The 21,971-nt window shown below is 37.2% G+C and overlaps 1 protein-coding gene across 1 annotated transcript; it reads left to right on the top strand.

Moving 5' to 3' along the window:
• Positions 1-680: 680 nt before the first annotated feature.
• LOC122144085 (ubiquitin carboxyl-terminal hydrolase 15-like) lies at positions 681-21,629 on the top strand. Its single transcript, XM_042754735.1, has 5 exons — positions 681-906; positions 6,535-6,662; positions 8,544-8,674; positions 16,627-16,753; positions 21,375-21,629. Exons 1-5 carry the CDS (start codon positions 818-820, stop codon positions 21,566-21,568), a joined length of 669 nt encoding a protein of 222 aa, XP_042610669.1. The 5' UTR covers positions 681-817; the 3' UTR covers positions 21,569-21,629.
• The last annotated feature ends 342 nt before the right edge of the window (positions 21,630-21,971 follow it).

The raw sequence follows: 21,971 nt of genomic DNA, 5'->3' as shown, positions 1-21,971 counted from the left end.
AAGCAATAAGGCGTGAGGATGATGAAGGGAAGTTGTGGAATCCCAAGACTGCATGTGTATGTGTGCAGTCGGTCATTTCATCACATGTAGGCTACGTTAACATTGTGTTTCATTATTAACGTTATCAAAACTGTGTAAGGTTGTTTCAGAAAGTCCCCCCCCCCCCAACGATTGAAAGATTTTACTACATTATAATTATACTAATTATATTTTATATTTGCTAATTAATAATATTTTCAACTCAAAAGTAAATATGCATATAATGTAGTTATTTTAATATATTTTACTGTTATTTATTGTAAGTAAATTAATAAATAAAATCAGACTTACTAATAGGCTTTCCCAATCTTATTTGCGAAAGAAGTTGGCGCATGACGAATCTGCATTTTGGCAGATAATAGCCCATGCTGTTGCATGACATGAATGGATATTTAGTTTTTGGATATTTTGTTTTAACAACATACAACAACTGAGGTGTAGTTCGTTTATAGCCTAAGTTTAGCTTTTAAGTTCTGGCGCTTTTATTTATGCTTCAAAATTCGTACTTTGTGAAGATTATCTAGATGGACAAAACGTGTAAGTTTCATGAACTATTGTTGAACACAGAGCTTATTTTTTGCAATAATGCAAAAGCCTATGGGAAAATCCTACGGGCTTTTTGTCGAGGGGACCAGTGTGACGCTAACAGCCGATCCGCCTACAAAATGACGTCACGCGGCGGCGTGCGTGATGACGCCAGTGCCTCCGGAAGTGTTCGGGGTTGTCTTATTGCTCTTCGAGCGGCTTCGGTAGTGTGCGTCTGTGCGAGTGAGTGAAGATGGCAGAATGCTGCAAGACAGATGTGGAGACGCAGAGAGAAGAGATCGCGGCGCTCTTGAAAATGCCGCTGCGCAAAGCAGAGACCTGGTGAGACACACACACACACACACCTGGTGAGAGACACTCATAATATATCATATTTTGGAGAATACTAGGAGAAAAAGAGTTGAATATGATTGCGTGTTCTTCCGATTTTTTCTTTTTTTGTGTTTTATGATGTATTCATTTTTTGGTTTAAACAGTGTAAAACATTTGAGTAATTTTACTGGATTACTGCACTTAAGTATTATTTTATTTTAGTGGATTTTTGAAGTTATGTTTTTTTTTATTTTAGTTGATTTTATTTGTGATGATTGTGATTTTACTTGATTACATTTCTGATGAATTTTATTATCTTGAAAAGTACATTGTATTTTTTTATTCTATCTTATGCACATTAAATATAGTAACTACTTCATTTATCACTTTCATCAGGTAAATAAAAGTTCACCATCAAATCTGAGGAAGCATATTAGGGTAGCAAAGTCGTGTTTTCCCAAAGCAGAACAAATTATATTCAGTTAATAATATATTGGCTGAATGCACAAGATTGAGTGCAAGTAAAATCAGTGATGACAATTTAAATGCAATTCATATTTTTGTGGGAATGTTTGCGTGTTTAATATATTGGCTGAATGCACAAGATTGAGTGCAGTATCAAAATAATGGGAATGTTTGCGTGCCCAGTCGTAAATACGACTCGAGAGGCTGTTCATGTTCAACTCCCGATTAGAAAACTCGTATTTACATTAATTCGGATAGCACTTGAAGGCAGCAAGTGCACAGGGTACCGGCAGAGGTGGACAAAACACACATCTCCATTACTTGAGTGAACGTACAGATACTCCTGGTTCAATATTACTCCATTACTAGTGATGGTTGTAAAGACAGATTTTTACCTAAGCTGTGCTCTGATGTCATACACAGAACGGTCCATGCAGTGTGCTTTCAAATCCAACACCTAGCCTACACAATTTTGCAAAATCACACAATATTGTGTTGAATATATACCACAATATCAGCGATCCAAACACATAAGACCTTCGTTCATCTTCGGAACACAAACTAAGATATTTTTGATGAATTATGGGAGCTCTCTGACCCTTCCATAGACAGCAAGGTAATTAGCAGATCTAGGTCCAGAAACATAGCAAGGAGATCAGTAAATAATCCATGTGACTTTCAGGGGTTCAACCGTAATTTTACAAAGCTACGAGAATACTTTTTGTATCTTTTTTATCAAAGAGAATCACGACACCACCATAAAATATAAAAAGGTGTAACAATTTATTTCAGTTTTAATAAAATAAATGAACACTAATAAAATAAAGTAACAAACTGACTCCAGTATTTTTTTCACATCATGCTAAAGTTTTGCAGACTATGAGACATTCACACTTCCCAGAAAGGACTGATTATGGTTCTTTGTATTGCAAACATTATACTTGACTCTGAACTGCTGCTAATCATTATTCTTCTGACCACTGGTGCCCGTCTCACACCTAGATTGCTACACTTCATCATTTCATAGTTGTTGTGTTTAGGGGATATGCGCGAGCGTCACAAGTCATGTTTACATTAATCTACACCCCGCCTCCAGCAGCACGGGGGTGTCGGAATGTTCGGAAACAGTATACTGTCTCTCAGCCTTTTTGAACTTCTTTTTGCCCCCAAACGAAGAACGAAAAAGAACTTTGTTTGAAGTATACCGGGGGCCTTCAGACAACGACGATCACAGACTGCTGAGCTTCTGAAATCCTGTTTCAAGCAAGACTGGACAAACATTTTGCTTGCAAAACTATACCAATTAGTATCCTCAATTCCCAAACAATGAAACATTGTGAAATAAAGGGGAGGTTGATGTGACAGTGTTAAACATGGCTCTATCCCAACTATCTTGGAGTGTATTGCAGCCATCAAAATCAAAATTTGTTTATATTTATAAAATACATTTACGTTGGTCAGTGAAAACTTTGGAAATCTTTTCTTTGTACTTTTGTCAATTAAATAAAAGTTAAAGAGAATTAACAAATCATAGATTCTTAATTTTATTGCATTTTACAAAATGTCCAACTTCTCTGGAATTGGGGTTGTATATTGTTACTGTGAATTATTTTGGAAACTATAATAGTGTAGTGAAAAGTCTTTCATGACTAGAGATGTTCATTTTAAGCAAAAGCGATCACACCCCTCCCGCACATGCACCCACACACTCATAAACACACACCCTTAAAAGAGAGAGAGAGGGAGAGAGACTGTTCAGGCTTTCAGTCTGTATGATAACAAACTGTTTAATTCATTAGAGAAAGGTCTATCCTAACCCAAGCCAACTGATGGTTGTATGATTGCTGAAACATATTAATATAACACAACCGAATGATGGCATTTATTAACATAACAGTCCGTTGATTATCAACTGCTCACAAGACTGTAGGAGCCTAGGACATTTCTGTTTTAAAAATGAGCATGAACATTAATAGCATATTTTAAAAAAAGTTTTACAGATTAATTCAGCCATGAATATTAGGCTCAAAACACATTTACGCGCTAAAACAGAATATCATTCTTAAAACACAGTACGCGCCAAAACAATGTGAACAGCCTGAATGACGGCACTTATGTGAACATTAATTTTAATGTCTGTATTTATAACAATAACCTATTTCATATTTTTATTCAAAAAAAATGAGCATGTCCACATGCTCGGGAAGACAACGAGAGCACAATCTGTTCAGAATTAGCCCGGCGCAGAGAACACCCTTTCTGATGGCACAGGCGTCTCGGGCACACAAGTAAGCCTTTGCTAATTTTGCCAGTCGGGGGTATTTGTGGTCGTTATGGCAGTCCATGGGGTCGATGTGGATAGGTGGGCACGTGTCCTAGCAGTACTGATTTAATTCGGTTGTGTCTGTGATTTCTGCATTATAGGCCTTACCAAACAAGGCTGCGATTGCAGATGCAGACAGCGAATCACTTCTTGGCTTTTTGGCCAGCGGTTGAGTTTCATCTGTTTCTACTGTTACGCCGATCTCTTCTTCACTCTCTGAGCTGTTTTTGAGGAGATCACACACCTTGACCTGCACTGCATGTTTAACTTCCTCATTTGCGAACCGCAGGTGTTTGTGTCTAGGATCGAGGAATGATGCGATGTATGCAACCTTGGCCGATCTACTGACATCTACAGATGCAAGTCGCCGCTCCAGTGAAGTAGACTGTTTGCTTGAACTGAGAGACTTTGGTAGACTCTCCTGGGGTTACTTTGAGGTGTTTTTGACAGAAGAGTTGCACGCATGCATTGATTTTTCCACTTAGTCACCACTGGTCCATAGCAGCGGAAAGCGTATTTGCCAGATTTTCAGCAGTATGCCGTTCTGACATGGCTTTGGTCTGCAGAACAGCACTGTGAATTTCCCAATGAACTATATAATGACAGGTGATCGTGATGTACGATTCAGTTGTAAGCGCTGTCCTTGAATCTGTGGTTAGTGCAATTTTTTTTTTCAACACTCGCTAAATGACTGCGCAGCTCTCTTACATTGTCATCAAAAAAAGTTTCTTCAGTCTGGCAGTGATCGTTTTCCTAGACGGGACAGCAAACTCGGGCTCTACAAACTTCATAAGGTTTCTAAAACCCTCTCCTTCGACAAAGCTGATCAGAAGCATATCTTTAGCGATCACTTGTTTGCTCTGCCCGTCTAGCATCCGACTTCGTTGTCCTGACCATGAAACTGGCCACTGATTGCTGCTGACCTGTGGATGGACCTCCTGGGTGCTTCGCCCTCAAATGATTGTGCACTGCAGTGGTCGACGTATGATAAGCAAGCCTCGTACGGCAGAGTTTGCACTGGACTTCATTTTCATTCATTTTATCAAAAGATCTCCAGACAGAACTCTTACTAGACATTGTCCCAGGTTTTCGTAACTGTTATGACACGCAAGTGTACAGTCAGTGTGCGCGGGACAATGTGTTCTTCTTCTGTTGTCTCTGACAGCTTTTAGGTGAGTTATTGGCGGGACCACCCGCTGGCCTGTACTCACACTGCACTTCACGCTCCGGAGCGGTTTTCTGTCGATCTCTGATACCCTGTCAGATTTGCTACCTCCCATGAAAAAAGTAGGTAGTACTTATATGGGCCCGCCAGACCGGGGGGGAGCTTTTAATTGAAATGAGGGAACTAATATAGAGCCTTACACGGCCGGCCCGGGCTAATCAGAATTCTCTGCCCGAGACTGACCCGAGTCCGTGTCGCCTTCCTCATTACACAGCTGCTTTTGCAGCCATTATAATAGTTTAGTTTTGTTTTTTTTAATGGCAAAGTGGTCATATTTCATTTCGATTCTTTATTAATTTAATTCAGAAATATGATTGGAACATTTTATGTTTGTTAAATTCAAGTTTGTTTGTTTTTTAAATAGCCTACAAAGCGGCCAGCGCAAGACAGTGAGTTGAGCATTTTTGATCAGTTTATCCTTCTCAAAAAAATAAATAAATAAGATTAGCATCATAATATTTTAGGAATAGTCAAAATTACGGTAATAAAATCATGTTACATTGAGTGAAGTAAAAGTGAAATATATTACACCTGTATACTCCAACAAAAAATTAATTAAAAAAAAGTATGTGGCACCTGTCATTCTTCACATTTAACACGAAAAACAGCAATAGGCTTACTGACGATTTTTAAAACTCAAATTGATTTATTTCACGAGACACTTGTTTGTATTAAATTGATCTGTTTTTTTTTTTTTCAACATGCACTCAAATATTTATTTGTTTTTATATTTTAAACAGGAAATATTATTAAACAGGAAAATATCATTGATTCACATGCCGCTTGAAAGGAGGCGCATATCTCACTACAGATTAAAGAGCGTAAAAAACATTTTTTGTTTGTATTTTATCTTAAAATTGACAAAAGGCTGAGGCTTTGTGTTATAATAAAAAGTAACAAAGCCCAAAGCTTATTGGGATTAAAACGTTACATATTATTTCCAAGCATTTATACCATAATTGAAAGCTTGTGAATAGTCACACAACGTTATTTACTTCAGAAAAATCAACATAACAGAGTCAAAATTTTTTATATATGGGCGGTAAATGTTTATGGTTCTCAACCAGTGGAATATTACCTTTTATTCCTTCAATAAATAACAAATCATTTTTAATGCAGCTAGCTCGTAATCACAACTTAAATACGTGGGAAACAGGAAGTTTCTCGCTCAGCACAGTGGAGTGCATCGTTTTGTTAACTTTGTGGTTTATTATTTTGAGTCGTTTGGGATGCGGTGACACAGAAGACCCTCTCACAACATATTGCTTTATAGATCTATGCGTTTGCCGCTCAGAAATGTTCATGTAATCATGCTGCATGTATCAGTAGTTCCCTGCTCCGGCGCTGTTAGCGCTCACACTGCATGTGTACTGCGCACTGATTAAACTGAACCGCACTCTGGCCCACCTCTTCCAAACCAACCGTGTCCGAGCTTGGCACGGGAGCGATCACAGTGAACCGAACCAGGCTTTGGGGGTCAGACGTGCTCGGACACGGTTCACGTCCTTAGAAAATAATCGCACAGCTTAATCGATATTCTGTAATTAAATCGACTAATCGAATATTCGAAAATCATGACCCATCCCTATTCATGACAGCCCTAATCTGGAGTTGTTTTCTGCAGGTATTTGGTGGACATTAGCTGGTTCAAGATGTGGAAGAAATATGTGGGTTTTGGCAGCTGGGACATATATGTGAGGGGCAGCCAGAACGTGTTTCCTGGACCAGTGGACAACTCTGGTCTGCTCAGAGGTGAGAAATTCCATGAAAATATCAACAATACCATAAAAAAGTAAGTTTTTACTAAAAGAACAAAACCAAGTTGTGCACTTAGGTCTGTATTTTACTTCATTAATATGTGTTAATAAAAAAGTGAAGGAAATCACCATCCTTATCCACCATATATGAGGTGTGCACCTAAAGTAAATTTATACTTTAGTCCAACTATATTTCATGTTTTCAAAATGGAGATCCTTTTTTTTTTAGCATTTTATAGAAAGATGAGACCATTTCTGTGTTCAGGATTTTGAAAACATGTCTCTAAGATGCACTGGAGCCACTGATCACAGCCTCCCGTCTCCTAACACTATAAGAGGTGTGTTCGACTTGAAGCAGCGCTGTGCAGATCGATCGCTGTAGTACATCAAAATACAGTGAGAACTATAGAGAGCAGATGCTTTCAAATTGCTCTAGCAGTACATTCCTGTCAAACATCGATCGTTCTGCGCGGTGCTGCTTCGAGACACAAACCACACACCTAATAACTAGAATGCATTAGCATCAGTGGATTAGTGTATGTGACCCATTAAAAATAAATGTCTTTCTTTTCAGTGGTTTAGTTTTTGCATGTGCATAAACAACAGGAGAAAGAAAACTCAGAAAAACAATAAAATTACATATGATAGGAATAAAATAAATAGGCCTACACAAAATATGTTTCAGTTAAATAATTAATCTAATAAGTCTGTTTTTGTTGCATTTTTTATGGCTGCACTGCAAGTTTAAGGAAACCAAGATGGCTGAAAGCGCATCCTGTTTGTTTTTCTTTATTACACAAAGGCATGTTTTTTTTTTTATTGTGTCTTTACCCCTATCTTTATGAGCAAAAAATGACAGAATATTCTAGTTTCTTTTTTTTTTTTTCCGCTGTGGTAAGGAAAATGATCACACTGGAGCCTCTCACACATACCCAACATATAATTTATAGCATTGTTAGATGTTTATAGGCCTGCGGACCACTTATGTGCACCCCTGTTTATAGATCCATGTTATTTATAATAAATGTGGCCCTAATAATTTGTTTTATTTTATAATTGTATTTTTAGTTTTTTATTTTATTTTGTTCTGAATACCGGTAAAATTTAAAGGATTTGCTGACAACCTACAGGTAACTTGTGTTAGGTAAGTTACTTCAAAAAAGTAATTAATTATTAATTACATCATCAATGTTGTAATTAAAATACTTTTCTACTTACTCTGTCTGAAAAGTCATTTAATTACTCAATAAATAATTTAACTCATTACTAAATACATCTTAAAATCCCTATAAACCTTGACTGGATAGACAATAGAAATTAAACTCTTATGTGAGTCAACCCAGACAGCACACAATTATCCTAATACATAATTTCATGTCAATAATGTTCCCTTTCCCCTTCATCTCAGTGAAGGTTTGACAGTAAAGGCTTCTTGCTAAAAGCAGTACCAGTCACTTGTTCTAGAGACGGCTCTAGTATTCAATCGAACGTGCACGAGAATCAAAGAAAGCATGTAAATTCTGCACTTTTTTACGAGAATTTGTGCATTTTGAAAATGTGAAATATGCAAAAGTGAAAAAAAATTTTTTGTTGCCAACATTGTTGATAATGTTAACTAATTGTTTCAGCTCTGTCACATATTTCATCATTCTTTTGAAACTAGCGTGTAGTTCTCAGCGCTATTTATGCACATTGTGTGTCTGTTTTTATGCTAATCTTATGCTGCCCAAGAGGAACAGTATTATGTCAGCTTTGCTAAATGATGTCAGCAAATGAGATGGACATGTGTTTGCTCAAATGAAATGAACATGACATAGAAGTTTAAAGCATTTCTCTTCTGCTGCACATCAGTGATGTATGTGTGTCCTGTTTGTAGACTGGGACACGCTGGACATTAAGGAACACCTCATTGATGAGCTGGACTATAGCCTGGTTCCCACAGAGGGCTGGAAGAAGCTTGTGAGCTGGTACGGCCTGAAAGATGGACAGGAGCCTATTGCTCGAAAGGTAAAGCTGTCTGTGGAAGGGAAGCCGAGCTGTCCATATCCACTGTAGACATCATTACTGACTGTAATTAGTTGTGTTTCCATCCAAAGATGCAAATTTAACTTATGCGCAAAACTGGAATTTAAAACATTTGCGAATAAAGCACTGTTTCCATCCAGTGAGTCAAAGAGAACAAGATCGTCACTTCCTGATAAACTGGCTCTAAATATTTCTAAGAAGACTAGGAGAAGCCACTGAATATAATCATTTTCATATGTAATTACTTGCGCTTCAAAGAGAGCAGACGTAACACAATAAATGCTGTCATTGCTTTACGAGGTGGATGCCTTCTGTTTGGGAACACAGTTATTTAAGACTAATTATATAGAAATACTTTGATGACAGACTTTCCTCAGGCATTTCAGAATGACCAAAACGACATGTAGATGCTGTGAACGAGATCAGTCTGCTGGTTGGTCAATTTATCTTGTATCAAAGCGCAAAGTCACATGACTTTTTCAATGCGCATGGTCGAATTTATTCGCTTAATGTGTTTCCATCGTAGTTTATGCACATTTTTTTTCTTATCGAATAAAAAGTTTATCCTTCTTGGTTGTTCACATAAGTTTTTTGTATGTGCATTTTTTAAAAATGTATGCGCATCTTGGCGTTTCCATCCGGTGGGTTTTTTTTATGCGATAATCCAAAATGCACTTAAAAATAGGAGAATGGAAACATATCTTTTGTTACATACTACGTCACATTGCTCTTGTCTGATGTGAGTTGTAATATTATTTTGCGTGATCTTTATAGCGATAGTGAAAGCAACAATAGATATTTTTTCCTCGGATCTTGAAAATAAATTAGACTCACTCAAAACTGTTTTTGCTGTCACATCGTATCTACACTGGACGCAACAAAGCAAATCATTTGAACTTTCGGGATATGTCACGCCGGCTGCGCTGCATCCAGTGTAGACAGCATCACTGATTATAATAAGTTATATTGTATTTTGTTGCGTTGCGCCACGGCGCTCACGTCCAGTGTAGACATTATGTAAGTTAATGTCACTTTCTGATGCTGCGTTTGAATTTTCATGTCACATTATTTGAAATTAGCGCAGGCCAAACATTCGGCCCGCGGGCCGCCTATTGAGGAACCCTGGTATACACCGTTGAAGAAAAATTATTAGCCCCCTATGAAATTTCAATTCTTTTACAAATAACTAATTCCTAATTTTTCAACAAAGCAAGGGAATTTTAACAGCATTTCTTATTATATTTTTTATATATTTTATACATATATATATATATATATATATATATATATATATATATATATATATCACAAAACTGATGACGTTTTCAATGATCATCTGCATCATAAATCATCAAAAGATATATATATTAAATGTATGTAAATTTTTAACTGTACATTATATTATAGCAAATTTGTATCAAAATATTGTATCAGTTTCTCTCCAATTTTTTTTTTTTTTTTTGAAAGTCGTGAATACATATCATTCTGTCATTCACTGGCTCTGGAAGTTTACCCAACTATAATGACTTCCGCTGCTGAGAAACCTGGAAATGAGAAAAAGGTATATCACGTAATATCAACAAAGCTTTGTGCTTTTGTAAAAAAAAAAAAAAAGAAAAAATTTGTGCTGCTTTCTGCCATTTCACTCTCCATAAACTACTTTCTGAGACATGTAACAAAAATGAACCAAAACTCAGCGAATACTTGATACACAGAAATGAAAAATGACTATAAAAAGCTTGAAATGTCAATTTTTTTTTTTTGAACAAAGTCTTTTTATTGTTTTAGTTTCAGTTTCACATTTAAATTAACACAGCAACAAAGAACACCCCTCCCCCCACCCCATACTGGATCAATAAGAGATGTAACACAGTAGTCAGGCCTCTAGGTAACATCATACAATTCTTAACACAGGTTTGTGTAACAGTTATACAAAATTGTCAGTTGACACACTTTCAAAATAAGACATAAATGGCATCCACATGTTATAAAACTTCTCAACCGACCCTTTTACACTGTATCTAATCTTTTCCAAATGTATATGACACATGACCTCTCTAATCCAGAGTCCATATGTTGGTAGGCATGAATCCTTCCACCTACACAAAATAAGTCTTCTAGCTAGCAAAGAGCAAAAAGCGATCATGTTCACCTGGTACCTGCTAAAAGAAGCATCCACCTTGATCACCCCAAATAATGCAGTCAAAGGGCATGGGTGCACAGTTTTTTTCAAAAATAGATAGCCAATATCCATGAAGTTTTGAACTAGTCCAAAACATGTGAAGAAAGTGTAGCAGGGGTTTGTTTGCAACGATCACATTCAGGATCCAAGTCCAACTTTATCTTGGTTTGTCTTTGGACCAATGCAGACGGTGTACCACTTTAAACTGAATAACAGCATGTCTCAGACACACCGAAGATGAGTGAATGTTCTGTATGACCTTTTGCCAGACCCACGTCCAATATGTCTTCATCGAAGTCAGATTCCCACCTGTGTTTCAGAATGTCCAGACTGGTCTCATGGAATGAACTGAGCAGTGTGTAAATCCTGCTCAAGACCTGTTTAGTGTCTATCCTACAGTCAAATATCTTATCCACAAGGGACTGAGCTGGACACTGAGGAAAACAATCAGAATTGGCCATAACAAAGTCTCTCAATTGCAAATATCTAAGAAACTGTGATTTTTTTTTTAATATTAAATTTCTCTACCAGTTGTTCAAATGAGGCAAATGTACAGATTATAAAGTGAATGTAGTCTGTTCAAAGCCCAACTATTAAAAGCCTCATCAGTTACCGAAGGGATAAACATGTGGTTATTTGACACAGGGGCAGCAAACAATAACCCGGTGAAACCAAAAGACCATCTACATTGATTCCAAATCTTAACTGTGGGACAACAACTGGGTTAGAAGAGTATGTTGAAATTGATTTTTTGTGTGGTCGAGAACAGAGCAATGCTGTAGGACAGCTGGATGTAATTGAGGCCCTCTCCAAAGTCACCCAGCTTGGTAGAGAAGTGTCCCTTCTCAACCAATGCAACCACGCTCTAATATTAGCTGCCCAGTAATAGTACATGAAATTAGGAAGTGCCATGCCACCCCAAATTACGGGGCAGTTGTAATATCTTTTTGTTGATCCTTGGATGCTTTTTATTCCAAACAAAGGAAGATAGCTGGCTATTCAGGTTGGAAAGAATGATTAGAAAGAAAATTGGCAGGGTTTGGAACAAGTAAAGAAATTTAGGTAAATAATCATTTTGACTAAATTAATCCTTCCCCCCAGGGAAAGAGGCAAGGATTCCCAACGAGCAATGTCTTGTTTAAGATTTGCCAACAAAGGATGATAATTAGCCCTATAAAGATTCTTAAAATTGTGTGTTATCCAAATACCCAGATATTTAAATTTTTCCGAACTAACTTTAAATGGGACTGTGCCAGAAAGTTTCCCTTCAAGAGAGGTCACAGTCATCATCTAGCTTTTCTGAACATTAACCTTATAGCCAGAAATTCTCCAGAGTTTACCAAGTAAGATCAATAATTAAGTTTTACTAGTAAGATGGTTATATATGGGATAATGGGTGTAGTCGGCATAAAGAGAGACCTTATGCACAAAGCCCATACCATTTATACCTTTAAGGACTAAGCTCTGCCTTACGGCAATAGCCAAAGATTCAATCGCAACCGTGTACCTCGTAATTCAAAATAGCTGGACATATTATTATTGGTACGTACCGCTGCCATTGGCGAAGAATAAAGCAATTTTATTCCATGATATAAATTTAGGGCCGAATTTAAATATTTCTAAAGTCTTAAAGAGATAACCACACTCAACCCGGTCAAATGCTTTTTCAGCATCAAGGGAAAGTATCACCTCATCGTCTTTGTGGCCGGGTGGAGTGGGAGCATACAACACACCAAACAGTCTAATGTTAAAAAAGGATTGGCGATTTTTCACAAACCCTGTCTGGTCAGGTGAATCAAACAGTGGGAACTACCCTCTCAAGGCGCTTTGACAAGATCTTTGCGAAGGTCTTGGCATCCGCATTCAGAAGCTACACAGGCCGGTATGAACTACAATTTAGAGGGTTTTTATCCTTGTTAAGTAGTAAAGAGAAGATAGCTTGACGCATAGATACTGGAAGTGTCAAGGTTACAGAAGACTCATTGAAAACTGACAGTAATAAAGGAGACGGCGGTTCTGAAAATTTATTGAAAAATTTGGCCGGAAAACCATCCGGTCCCGGGGACTTGCCACTTTGCATGTCTCTAATCTCAGTTACCGAAATATCTTTTTCCAATTCATCGGCCAATTGCGGATTTGCGTGTGTATAGTTTATAAATTTATATAAGGTCTCCAAATCAGACTGATTAGAGGATGTTTCAGGAGAGTAATGTGTTTTTTAGATTTGTCTGCCAATCAATTCAGTTCATTCATTGTCTGAGCATTGATTACCTTGGCCATTGATTGTAGCTGGAATATTTTGAGTAACTGATCTCTGGCGTAGCTGATGTGCGAGCAGACACCCCGCCTTCTCACCATGTTCATAGTACCCATGCCTTGACTTAGAAATCAGGTACTCGGCCTGTTGGGTAGACATTAAATTAGTATTAAATTCAGTTTGAAGTGACATACGTTTCTTGACTAAATCTGGCGAAGGGGAATGGCTATATTCCCTGTCCACAAGTAATATCTCGTCTGTCAACAATCTTAGAATTTCTGTGTTTCTTGTCTTCTTGTTATAACAATATGAGATTATCTGACCCCTTTAATAGGCCTTTAAGGACTCCAGACCGTAGAAAATGGCATTCCTGGGGTTTGATTAACTTCAAGAAAGAATTTAATTTCTGCCCTTAAAAAACTGACAAAATACTCATCTGAAAGTAGTAAAGTGTTAAATCGCCATGGGCGGTATATTGATTGTGAATCTGAAAAACACAACTTCATACTGAGGGGCCCATGGTCTGAAATGACTATGGCGCCATAGTCACATTCCCTCACCAAGTGTAGAATTCGATTGTTGATGAAAAAATAATCAATTCGGGAGTACGTCTTATGAACAGAGGAGAAGAATGAATATGCCCTCGAGGTAGGATTGCGAAAGCGCCACACATCAGCAACACCATACGTTTCCAGAAATGATTTGATCGACTGAGCAGACTTAGTAAGGGTTGTTTTTCCGGCTGCACTCCGATCTAAAGATGAGAGCACATAATTAGTATCTCCACCAATTATGAGACTGTGTGTTGACATATCTGGCATATTTGAAAATAATGTGTTAAAAAAAGGTATAATCATCCCAGTTTGGTGCATAAACTGAGACTAAGACAACTGGAAGTGTGTACAGTTTCCCTACCCCACGAGAACATATCGCCCAGCAGAGTCTGTATGTACACTAGAAGCAGTGAATTGTATGTGTTTACCAATCATGATGGCCACTCCTCTTGATCTAGAGTGAAAATTTGATTGAAACAGCTGACCAGACCATTTTTTACTTAGACGTAGACTATCCGCTAAACACACATGGGTCTCCTGTAAAAATGCAATGTCTGTATCAAGCTGTTTTAAATGCCGCTATAACTTTTCTAAATTTTAAGGGACTGTTGAGGGATTTCACATTCCAACTCACACAGTTAACTGGATATTCAGAAGAATGCCTAGTACCTTTTTTGTTAGCCATGTTAAAACTGTGTACAATGATATATACAGATCCAGAAGATCACACATAAGATCCTGACAAGAAACAACCCAATGGTATACAAATCCAGTATAATCCCACCCCCTTCTCCTACAAGAACCAGGAGAAAACAAAACCTCACAACAAAAAGATCCACACATTATAGTGCTTGTATTGAGGAACATAACTCTAACTTCTAGGGCTCCCGACTAGCCCCCCAGATATAATTAGAAAAGAAATCTCAAAAAAAAAAAAAAAAAAAGTGATACAGTAGTATTCTCAACAAAAATATTATAATTGTAAATGTTGACCCTCCAAAATTAGTAGTTGTAAACAAAGTAGTCTACTACCATTCCCTAGAAAACGTTTTCTGTATGCAGACAATGTACATATTTCGGGATATAAAACAATTGTGACAATACAACCTGAAAAGTATGCATGCTAAGGGAAACCCGGTTCACAGTCAATGTCCGTCATCTGTCGCCAAGATAATATTCTCTTTCACATAAGCCATGGCCTTGTTTGGATCAGCAAATTCTTTGTCTTCTTCTCCGTGGGTGATACGAAGTCGTGCCGGAAAAAGTAATCCGTAGCGAACACCCTGTCAGTTTCGAAGAAGCCTCCTCACGTCTGTGAACGCTGCCCGGGCTTTGGCCACGCTTGCAGTGTAGTCAGGAAGAATTGTGATATGCGCGTCATTGAAACGAAGTGGGCCACGAGTGCGTGCACGGCGCAGAATCTCCGCACAGTCTTGATAATAGTGTAACTTAGCAACAGTTACTCTTGGTTTACCGCCCGGTTTCTTTTGTTCTGGTGTACGTCTGGCGAAGGGGAATGGCTATATTCCCTGTCCACAAGTAATATCTCGTCTGTCAACAATCTTTGCTATGGATGAGCTGGAATCCGGTGTCTCGGGAACACCGAGAATCCGCACGTTGCAACTCCTCATCCGGCCCTCCATGTCCTCACATTTCACCTTTAGTTCCTTTAGTTACGATTTCAACTCACCCACTGTACTCTGTAGGGCGACAACCTCATCCGACCAATTAGATAAACCGCCCTCTATATCGTTGACACTCGCTTTGACTTGGTCTAACTCCGAGCGAAGCGCCGCGGTGCTGTTTATTATTACCTCATCCGACCAATTAGATAAACCGTTAAGAAAGTCAAAGTCTTCTGCAAGGGCATCCTTCAGTTCTGATTTAATCACCGCTGAAATATCAGACTTCAGTGCGAGAAGTATCTCAGACTTCAAACCAGACGTATCCATTTCGCTGGGATTTGGTGAGGGTGGAGCCGATTCACTCATGGCCTTAGAAACATTCCGGTCCGAGGAGGCGTTCGGCCTATCGCCCGCAGGTCCCGTGTACTTGTATTTTCTGAGATTTGTCGCCATTTTCTTAGTTTTTAGAGTCGACTTAACAAGAGGGTCCAATACTAAAACTTCTGGCGTTGAGTTTTGAAATAATACTTTAAGAAAAAACACTACATTAGGTAAGCATGCCAGGAGCTCTGCCAAACACGTCTTACTGCTTTGCCGCCATAGAGCGCCCCCAAACACTACATCTTTTAAATGAAGTTAGTCATGTCGAAATATAAAAATACAAATATTCTCTGATAAAGTAATCCATATGAAACCAATGAGAGGTACAGTTTTTCCCCGTTTAAAACTCATTGTCTCTAATGTGATCACGTCCATGAGCCGATCGTACTTTTTGATATGACAGTCATCCACGTGAGAAGCACAGACATGTAAATGCCCACATCACCTCCGTAAACAAAGATTCAAGTTCATCTTGGCTATTTTTTGTTTTTGGAAGAAGATGCGCTGAGAGGAATAAACCCAGAATTTACCTCAGAACGGAGAACACAATGTGAAGTGCGGCTTGATCCAGTGGAAAAAACAGTTATTTTATTTTTTTTTTTTATTTTTTTTTTTAGGACTAGGACAGGGGACAGTGTGTGCTGTGATTGAGATATTTGCATGCTGCCAATAATTTATGGCTCATAAAAAGCCTCAGCTTCATTGTCATCAGTTGCATTTGTTTCAAGATGAGAATGTCAGAAATGAGAAGCAGAGCCATCGAAAGTGATCTGATGATACATAACTTGATTTTGTTTGACTTCAACCCACATATCATTTTCAAATTTTCAGTTTTTTTCATTGATAGTCCAGTTGTGTTTAACTGCAGAGTGTCAAATGTGGGGTTTTTTCACTGTTGTGTTTCACTGTTGTTCTTGTTTATTGTTTGTCCTCAGGTGGTAGAAGCGGGCATGTTTGTGAAACACTGTAAGGTGGAAGTATATCTCACTGAACTCATGCTATGTGAAGACAACAACATGGACAACATTGTCTCTAGGAGGTTCAGCAAAGCAGACACCATAGGTACGTTCAGAGTTGTTTTTTTTCCCCCCTTTAGCTAAGGGTTATTGATAGTTGGTAGTTGAGCAGAAATGTCCCTGTCTTCCAGGGTGGCAGGCTGTACTTGACGTAAACTACTAAAAAGACATTTTAATTCATGTGTGATAAGTTTTATATAAATTGTACAAAATGGCTTTGTTTGGATATTGTGAGATGTCACAAGGCAAATGTATTTAAACATATGTATATGACTACCTCTAGAGCTAGGCATCGACGAGTAGTTATACTTCATCACTCAACTGGCCTTGCCCACTGGCATTCAGTCTCAGCTGTGATTTGCCTACACTCGATGTGAGCGTAGAAAAGCAAGTAGAAGCCATTATAGTCAATGACGGTGTCTTAACTAGATACAGTTTATAGATGCCCCATTCAGTTTCTGATTATACTCCATGTGTGACAAGACAACAGGATAAACAAAAGCTTAAAAGGATGTGTCATGACACATTTATAGATGAAAAATAAAAGGTTACCACATAATTCTATTGAAAAATGTTTTTTTTTGGAAGGATGGGATTGAGAGACTAATTGCTTAAGTACTTAGAAGTTACAGCCGTGATCAATTGTTAAAATGCTAATCCTGTGCAGTGCAGTGGAAGTGGCAAAATGCATTGACAAACTGTTAAATAACTCTTCTAGAAGTACAATAGCCATCTGGCCAAAAGTGTGCTAGTGTGTACCATGGCCAGTCATGTTTCCACTGTCACCTCTAGGGCTTGATTGGGCCTAATCAGGCTTCCTCTGGGCTAATGGCAAGGGATTTTTTGGCCAATTAATATCTTGGTCAAAAGTATGCCAACAGGGGCTTAAAATGGTCATGTGCTTTTTATTTGTTATTTAATAATGTTTCCTGAGGAGTCCTGATTTTAGTTCTCTGATTTATATGCTACTTTTAAAAGGGGTGTCTCCTTGAAGACTTCAGTGTAAATGCTTACTGCAGTGAGGTCTATATGAAAGGTTTGCAGCAATAAGCAATGTACGATGACATGCAGTGATCTCATAATTCAGCACTCTCATGAATGCTTTCATCACAACTAATTGAAAACACATTATAAATAAGAGATTAACTGTGCACTGTAGACAGCGTTACCGATTATAAACTTTCACTGTGATTGATCGCTCCAGCAATTATACAGGAGGGTTCTTTAATTGCTTTATAAAGGGAATTTAATTGAAAGTTAAATAACAGATTAAGAGGAACAATGTGAAGTTGACCATTTAGTCACTGGCTTGATTTACTGACACATAAACACCAATGATTTTGAGACAAAGAACACCTGATTGTACATGAATCGTCATTACATGTCAGAAATCACTGATCAAAGATTAGGCATTGGAATGAACAGGGATACTTACATGTAGTATTACTGTCAGGTCTATATCTTAAAGTAAAAGTCTGAATTACCATAGAATCCAGTGACTAACATTCACATGTACAGAACAAATGATGCTCTGTTGAGACATACGCATAGCTGAAAATAAATAGCCATTTTCCTAAAATTTTTCTAGTGTTATTTATAGTCTATTGATCCTGCGGGACAACACAATTTTTTAAAAGTCAGATGTTTCTCTTTCTTTTTGAAATTATTGCTTGAGTAGACATATTTCAATTATGTCTTTTCAGATGTCTAATTTCCTTAAAGGGATAATTCACCCAAAAATTTAAATTAGCCCAAGATTTACTCACCCCTCAAGCAAGGGCATAATTTTGATTTGTACATTGAGGGGGTTGAAGTGTGAGCTGTTTTAATGGAGTCCCGGGTCATGCTCTCTTATAAGGTTCATTTATTTGTTTTTCTTTGCCTATATATTTATTTTTGTGAAATGGTCTTTTGTGCTATAATCTATGCAAAGTTGGTGCAATAAAGTAACATCATAGTTAACAATTACTGGTTTACATAGAATATATATACATTATATATATATATATATCCTATGTAATATATTTTATATTATTTAGGCACTTATAGGCTATAGTTTGACAGGATGTTCTAATTCAGCATGCATTTTATTTTGGAACTTTGAACATGTTCTTATATTGATATTGTTTATTTCTTCAGTTGATCAGGCTCTTAATGATTTAATCTTATAGGCTATAGTTTGACAGGATGTTCTATGCCATAGTTCTTAACTGTCGCATTTGTTATAATAAGATTAGCCTATTAATCATTACCAGTCCAATAATTACTTTTTTTTTAATTAATCAATATAGCAGTTGTTATGAAGAAACAAACGCCTGTACATTTAGAACCAATAGCTACAACATGCAACAGTTGTAATAAAAATCTATAGGGAAAAATATATTCCCTTAACAGATGATCTAATATAAAGTCTATAACAAATTAGTGCTGTTTAAGACTGTTTTCCTCCTCTTTTTCATCAGTCTTTTTAGTTTATTTGCCTTTTTTTAGGTACTGTTCAACTTTCTTCATAGCACATTTTACAGTGGCTGTTTCTCTAAATAATTCAAATAAATCACATATTTGATCATCAGCGTCGCGATAGGGATTTCACTTTTAGCTTAGCTAAGCATAGATCATTAAATCTGCTTAGACCATAAGCAATCTCGCTCAAAAATGACCAAAGAGTTTTGATATTTTTCCTATTCAAAACTTGACACTTCTGTAGTTACATTGTGTACAAAAACCAACAGAAAATGAAAAGTTGTCATTTTCTAGGCTGATATGTCTAGGAACTATACTCTCATTTCTTCGTAATAATCAAGGAACTTTGCTGTCGTACCATGGGTGCAGCAGACGCAATGATATTACGCAGCGTGTTGCAGCCGGCAAATTGCTGCTGCATAATAGCAAAGTTCCTTGATTATTACACCAGATTGAGAGTATAGTTCCTAGTCATATCGGCCTAGAAAATGACAACTTTTCATTTTCTGTTGGTTTTTGTACACAATGTAACTACAGAAGTGTCAAGTTTTGAATAGGAAAAATATTGAAACTTTTTGGTCATTTTTGAGCAAGATGCTAACGGTCTAATCAGATTCAATGATCTATGCTAAGCTAAGCTAAAAGTGCTACCTCCAGACCCAGAGATCGTCTGATTGGATTCGAAAATGGTAAAACTCAACTGTTTAACTCTTGGGGAGTTGGAAAATGAGCCTATTTTCATGTCACTCGGCGGCCATCTTTGAAACGCCTCTCGAGCATGCAAGAGCAGCTCCTATCTTTATAATTGGGGAACATCAAATTCTCCAAAATTGTTCACCAAGCTTATGATTATATTTCATATTTGAAATCACTAATGAAATCTGACAAACAACTGTGTCATAAATGTTGTTTATTTTGCTCAGATACCATTATAAACATACTTGTTTCTCATGCTAGATCAGCCAGTGCGCATACGCAGTCCTGTGCGCAGTCTCAGAATGCTGTCTGTTTCTATAGCAACTGGGACGTCTAACGGCAGCTGCAGTGATGCGCTGACTTTTACCGATTAGCGATTGGCTCTTTTACTTAGAAGGCGGGGCTTCCTTCGATAGAGCTGCCATAATGAGCGCGCTGCATTTTTTCCCATTCAAAACTATACAAGTGTAGTCTTTGCTATAACATGCACGTTAACTTTCCTCATGAAATGTGTGTGGGTCTGACAATAGCCTTCACGATGTCATCGTTCATGAGCTGCAGGCTGTGTAATATGAGTGAACTCTTTTATTTTTGTTATCACTTAGATTATGGCCATTTGACTTATAACAGTGTACAGTGTTTACCAGCTTACAGTTATTTGTGGCGGCTTGTCACAATATGAAAACTGATCGCCACAAATAAATTTTATAAAAAAAATTAAATCTCCAAACATGACATTTGTAAATTAAATGGTTTTGTACAGTATATAAAAAAATGTATTAATTAATGTCTAATATATTTTTCAAATGGATTTAAGTACAAAGAGCTCTGAAAGATTTTTTAGAACTTTTTAACATCTCTTTTGCTTTTGACCATCTTCAAATGCTAAATCTACAAATATGGTTACAACAGTGATCAATTTTGTTATAGATATTTTCATAGCTTCCCATGTACTCAAATTATAAAAAGCACTTTAATAATGTGTATTTAGTTCTAATAAGCAAGTTTTTGTTCAAAACTAACCAAAATTAAAAAAATGTTTATAATCTCTGCACAAGAGAGACTTGTGAAAAATATATCAGAATGGGCATCGGCTATCTGCCAAAATGAGTTAAAAAATATCAGCATATCGGATATCTGCAAAAATCCAATACTGTGCACCCTTAATGATGATGATAATAATAAAAATTATTATTATTCAACTCTATAACAGAAATATATTAATGTTGTAATGCTACACTGCAAAATAAAAATGAATAATTCATATTAAGAATAGTAATTGTCTTACTCACAGCAGTAAAATTACAATACTGTCTTATTTTTCTTCACTTACAAGAGTTAACCCCTCAGGCTTTTATTTTGCCAGAAAACTGCAGGACACAGGTTTACACATTTTCCACTGAAATCATCTGTCCAAAAAAAAAAAAAAAATGTTGGACATTTTTTATTTATTTATTTACAACCTGTATTGTTTGGAAACGGTCTAACCCACACATCTATCCTGGCAGCCCTTATTGAACGAGAAATGAGGAAATTGTTCAGTGTACCAGACGAGAAGGAAACAAGGTTGTGGGGCAAATACATAAACAATACCTGGGAGCCACTGAATAACTTGAACAGCACCATTCAAGACGCTGGTCTCTATCAGGGACAGGTAAGACAGTTTATGCTTACTGCAACCAGGAACCATATGCTAATCTGATAAACCTGAGAATTATCAGAAATGGATCAGCTCCAAAATGAGCTTTTCCATTAAGTGCCAATATTTGCCAATAATTATACAGCTAAAAAACAGGGATTCATATTAAATGGAAGTTTTTGACAAATCATTGTTTTGATGTATATGGGCTCTCAACAGGTATGTGTGTGATGGGTCACAAAAAACAACGTTAGTAAAGGAGGAAAAGACAGAATACCTGTAATTAGGAGAATCTGTCGTACGATTGTCCTGCAAGTTGTTTGAAGACACATTGATTTTTCAAATCACAATGGAGTTCATTAGTGAAATTTGCCTGTATTACTATTGCATTGCAGCAGCAGCATGTTTTCTTTCCGTGGGAGCCATGTGGCAAAATTAGGCTTAGCGTTGAAACTCTTCAGCAGCA

The sequence above is a fragment of the Cyprinus carpio genome, unplaced genomic scaffold, assembly GCF_018340385.1.
Source record: "Cyprinus carpio isolate SPL01 unplaced genomic scaffold, ASM1834038v1 S000006585, whole genome shotgun sequence".
NCBI lineage: Eukaryota > Metazoa > Chordata > Actinopteri > Cypriniformes > Cyprinidae > Cyprinus > Cyprinus carpio.
This window is presented reverse-complemented; position numbering and strand designations above follow the sequence as displayed.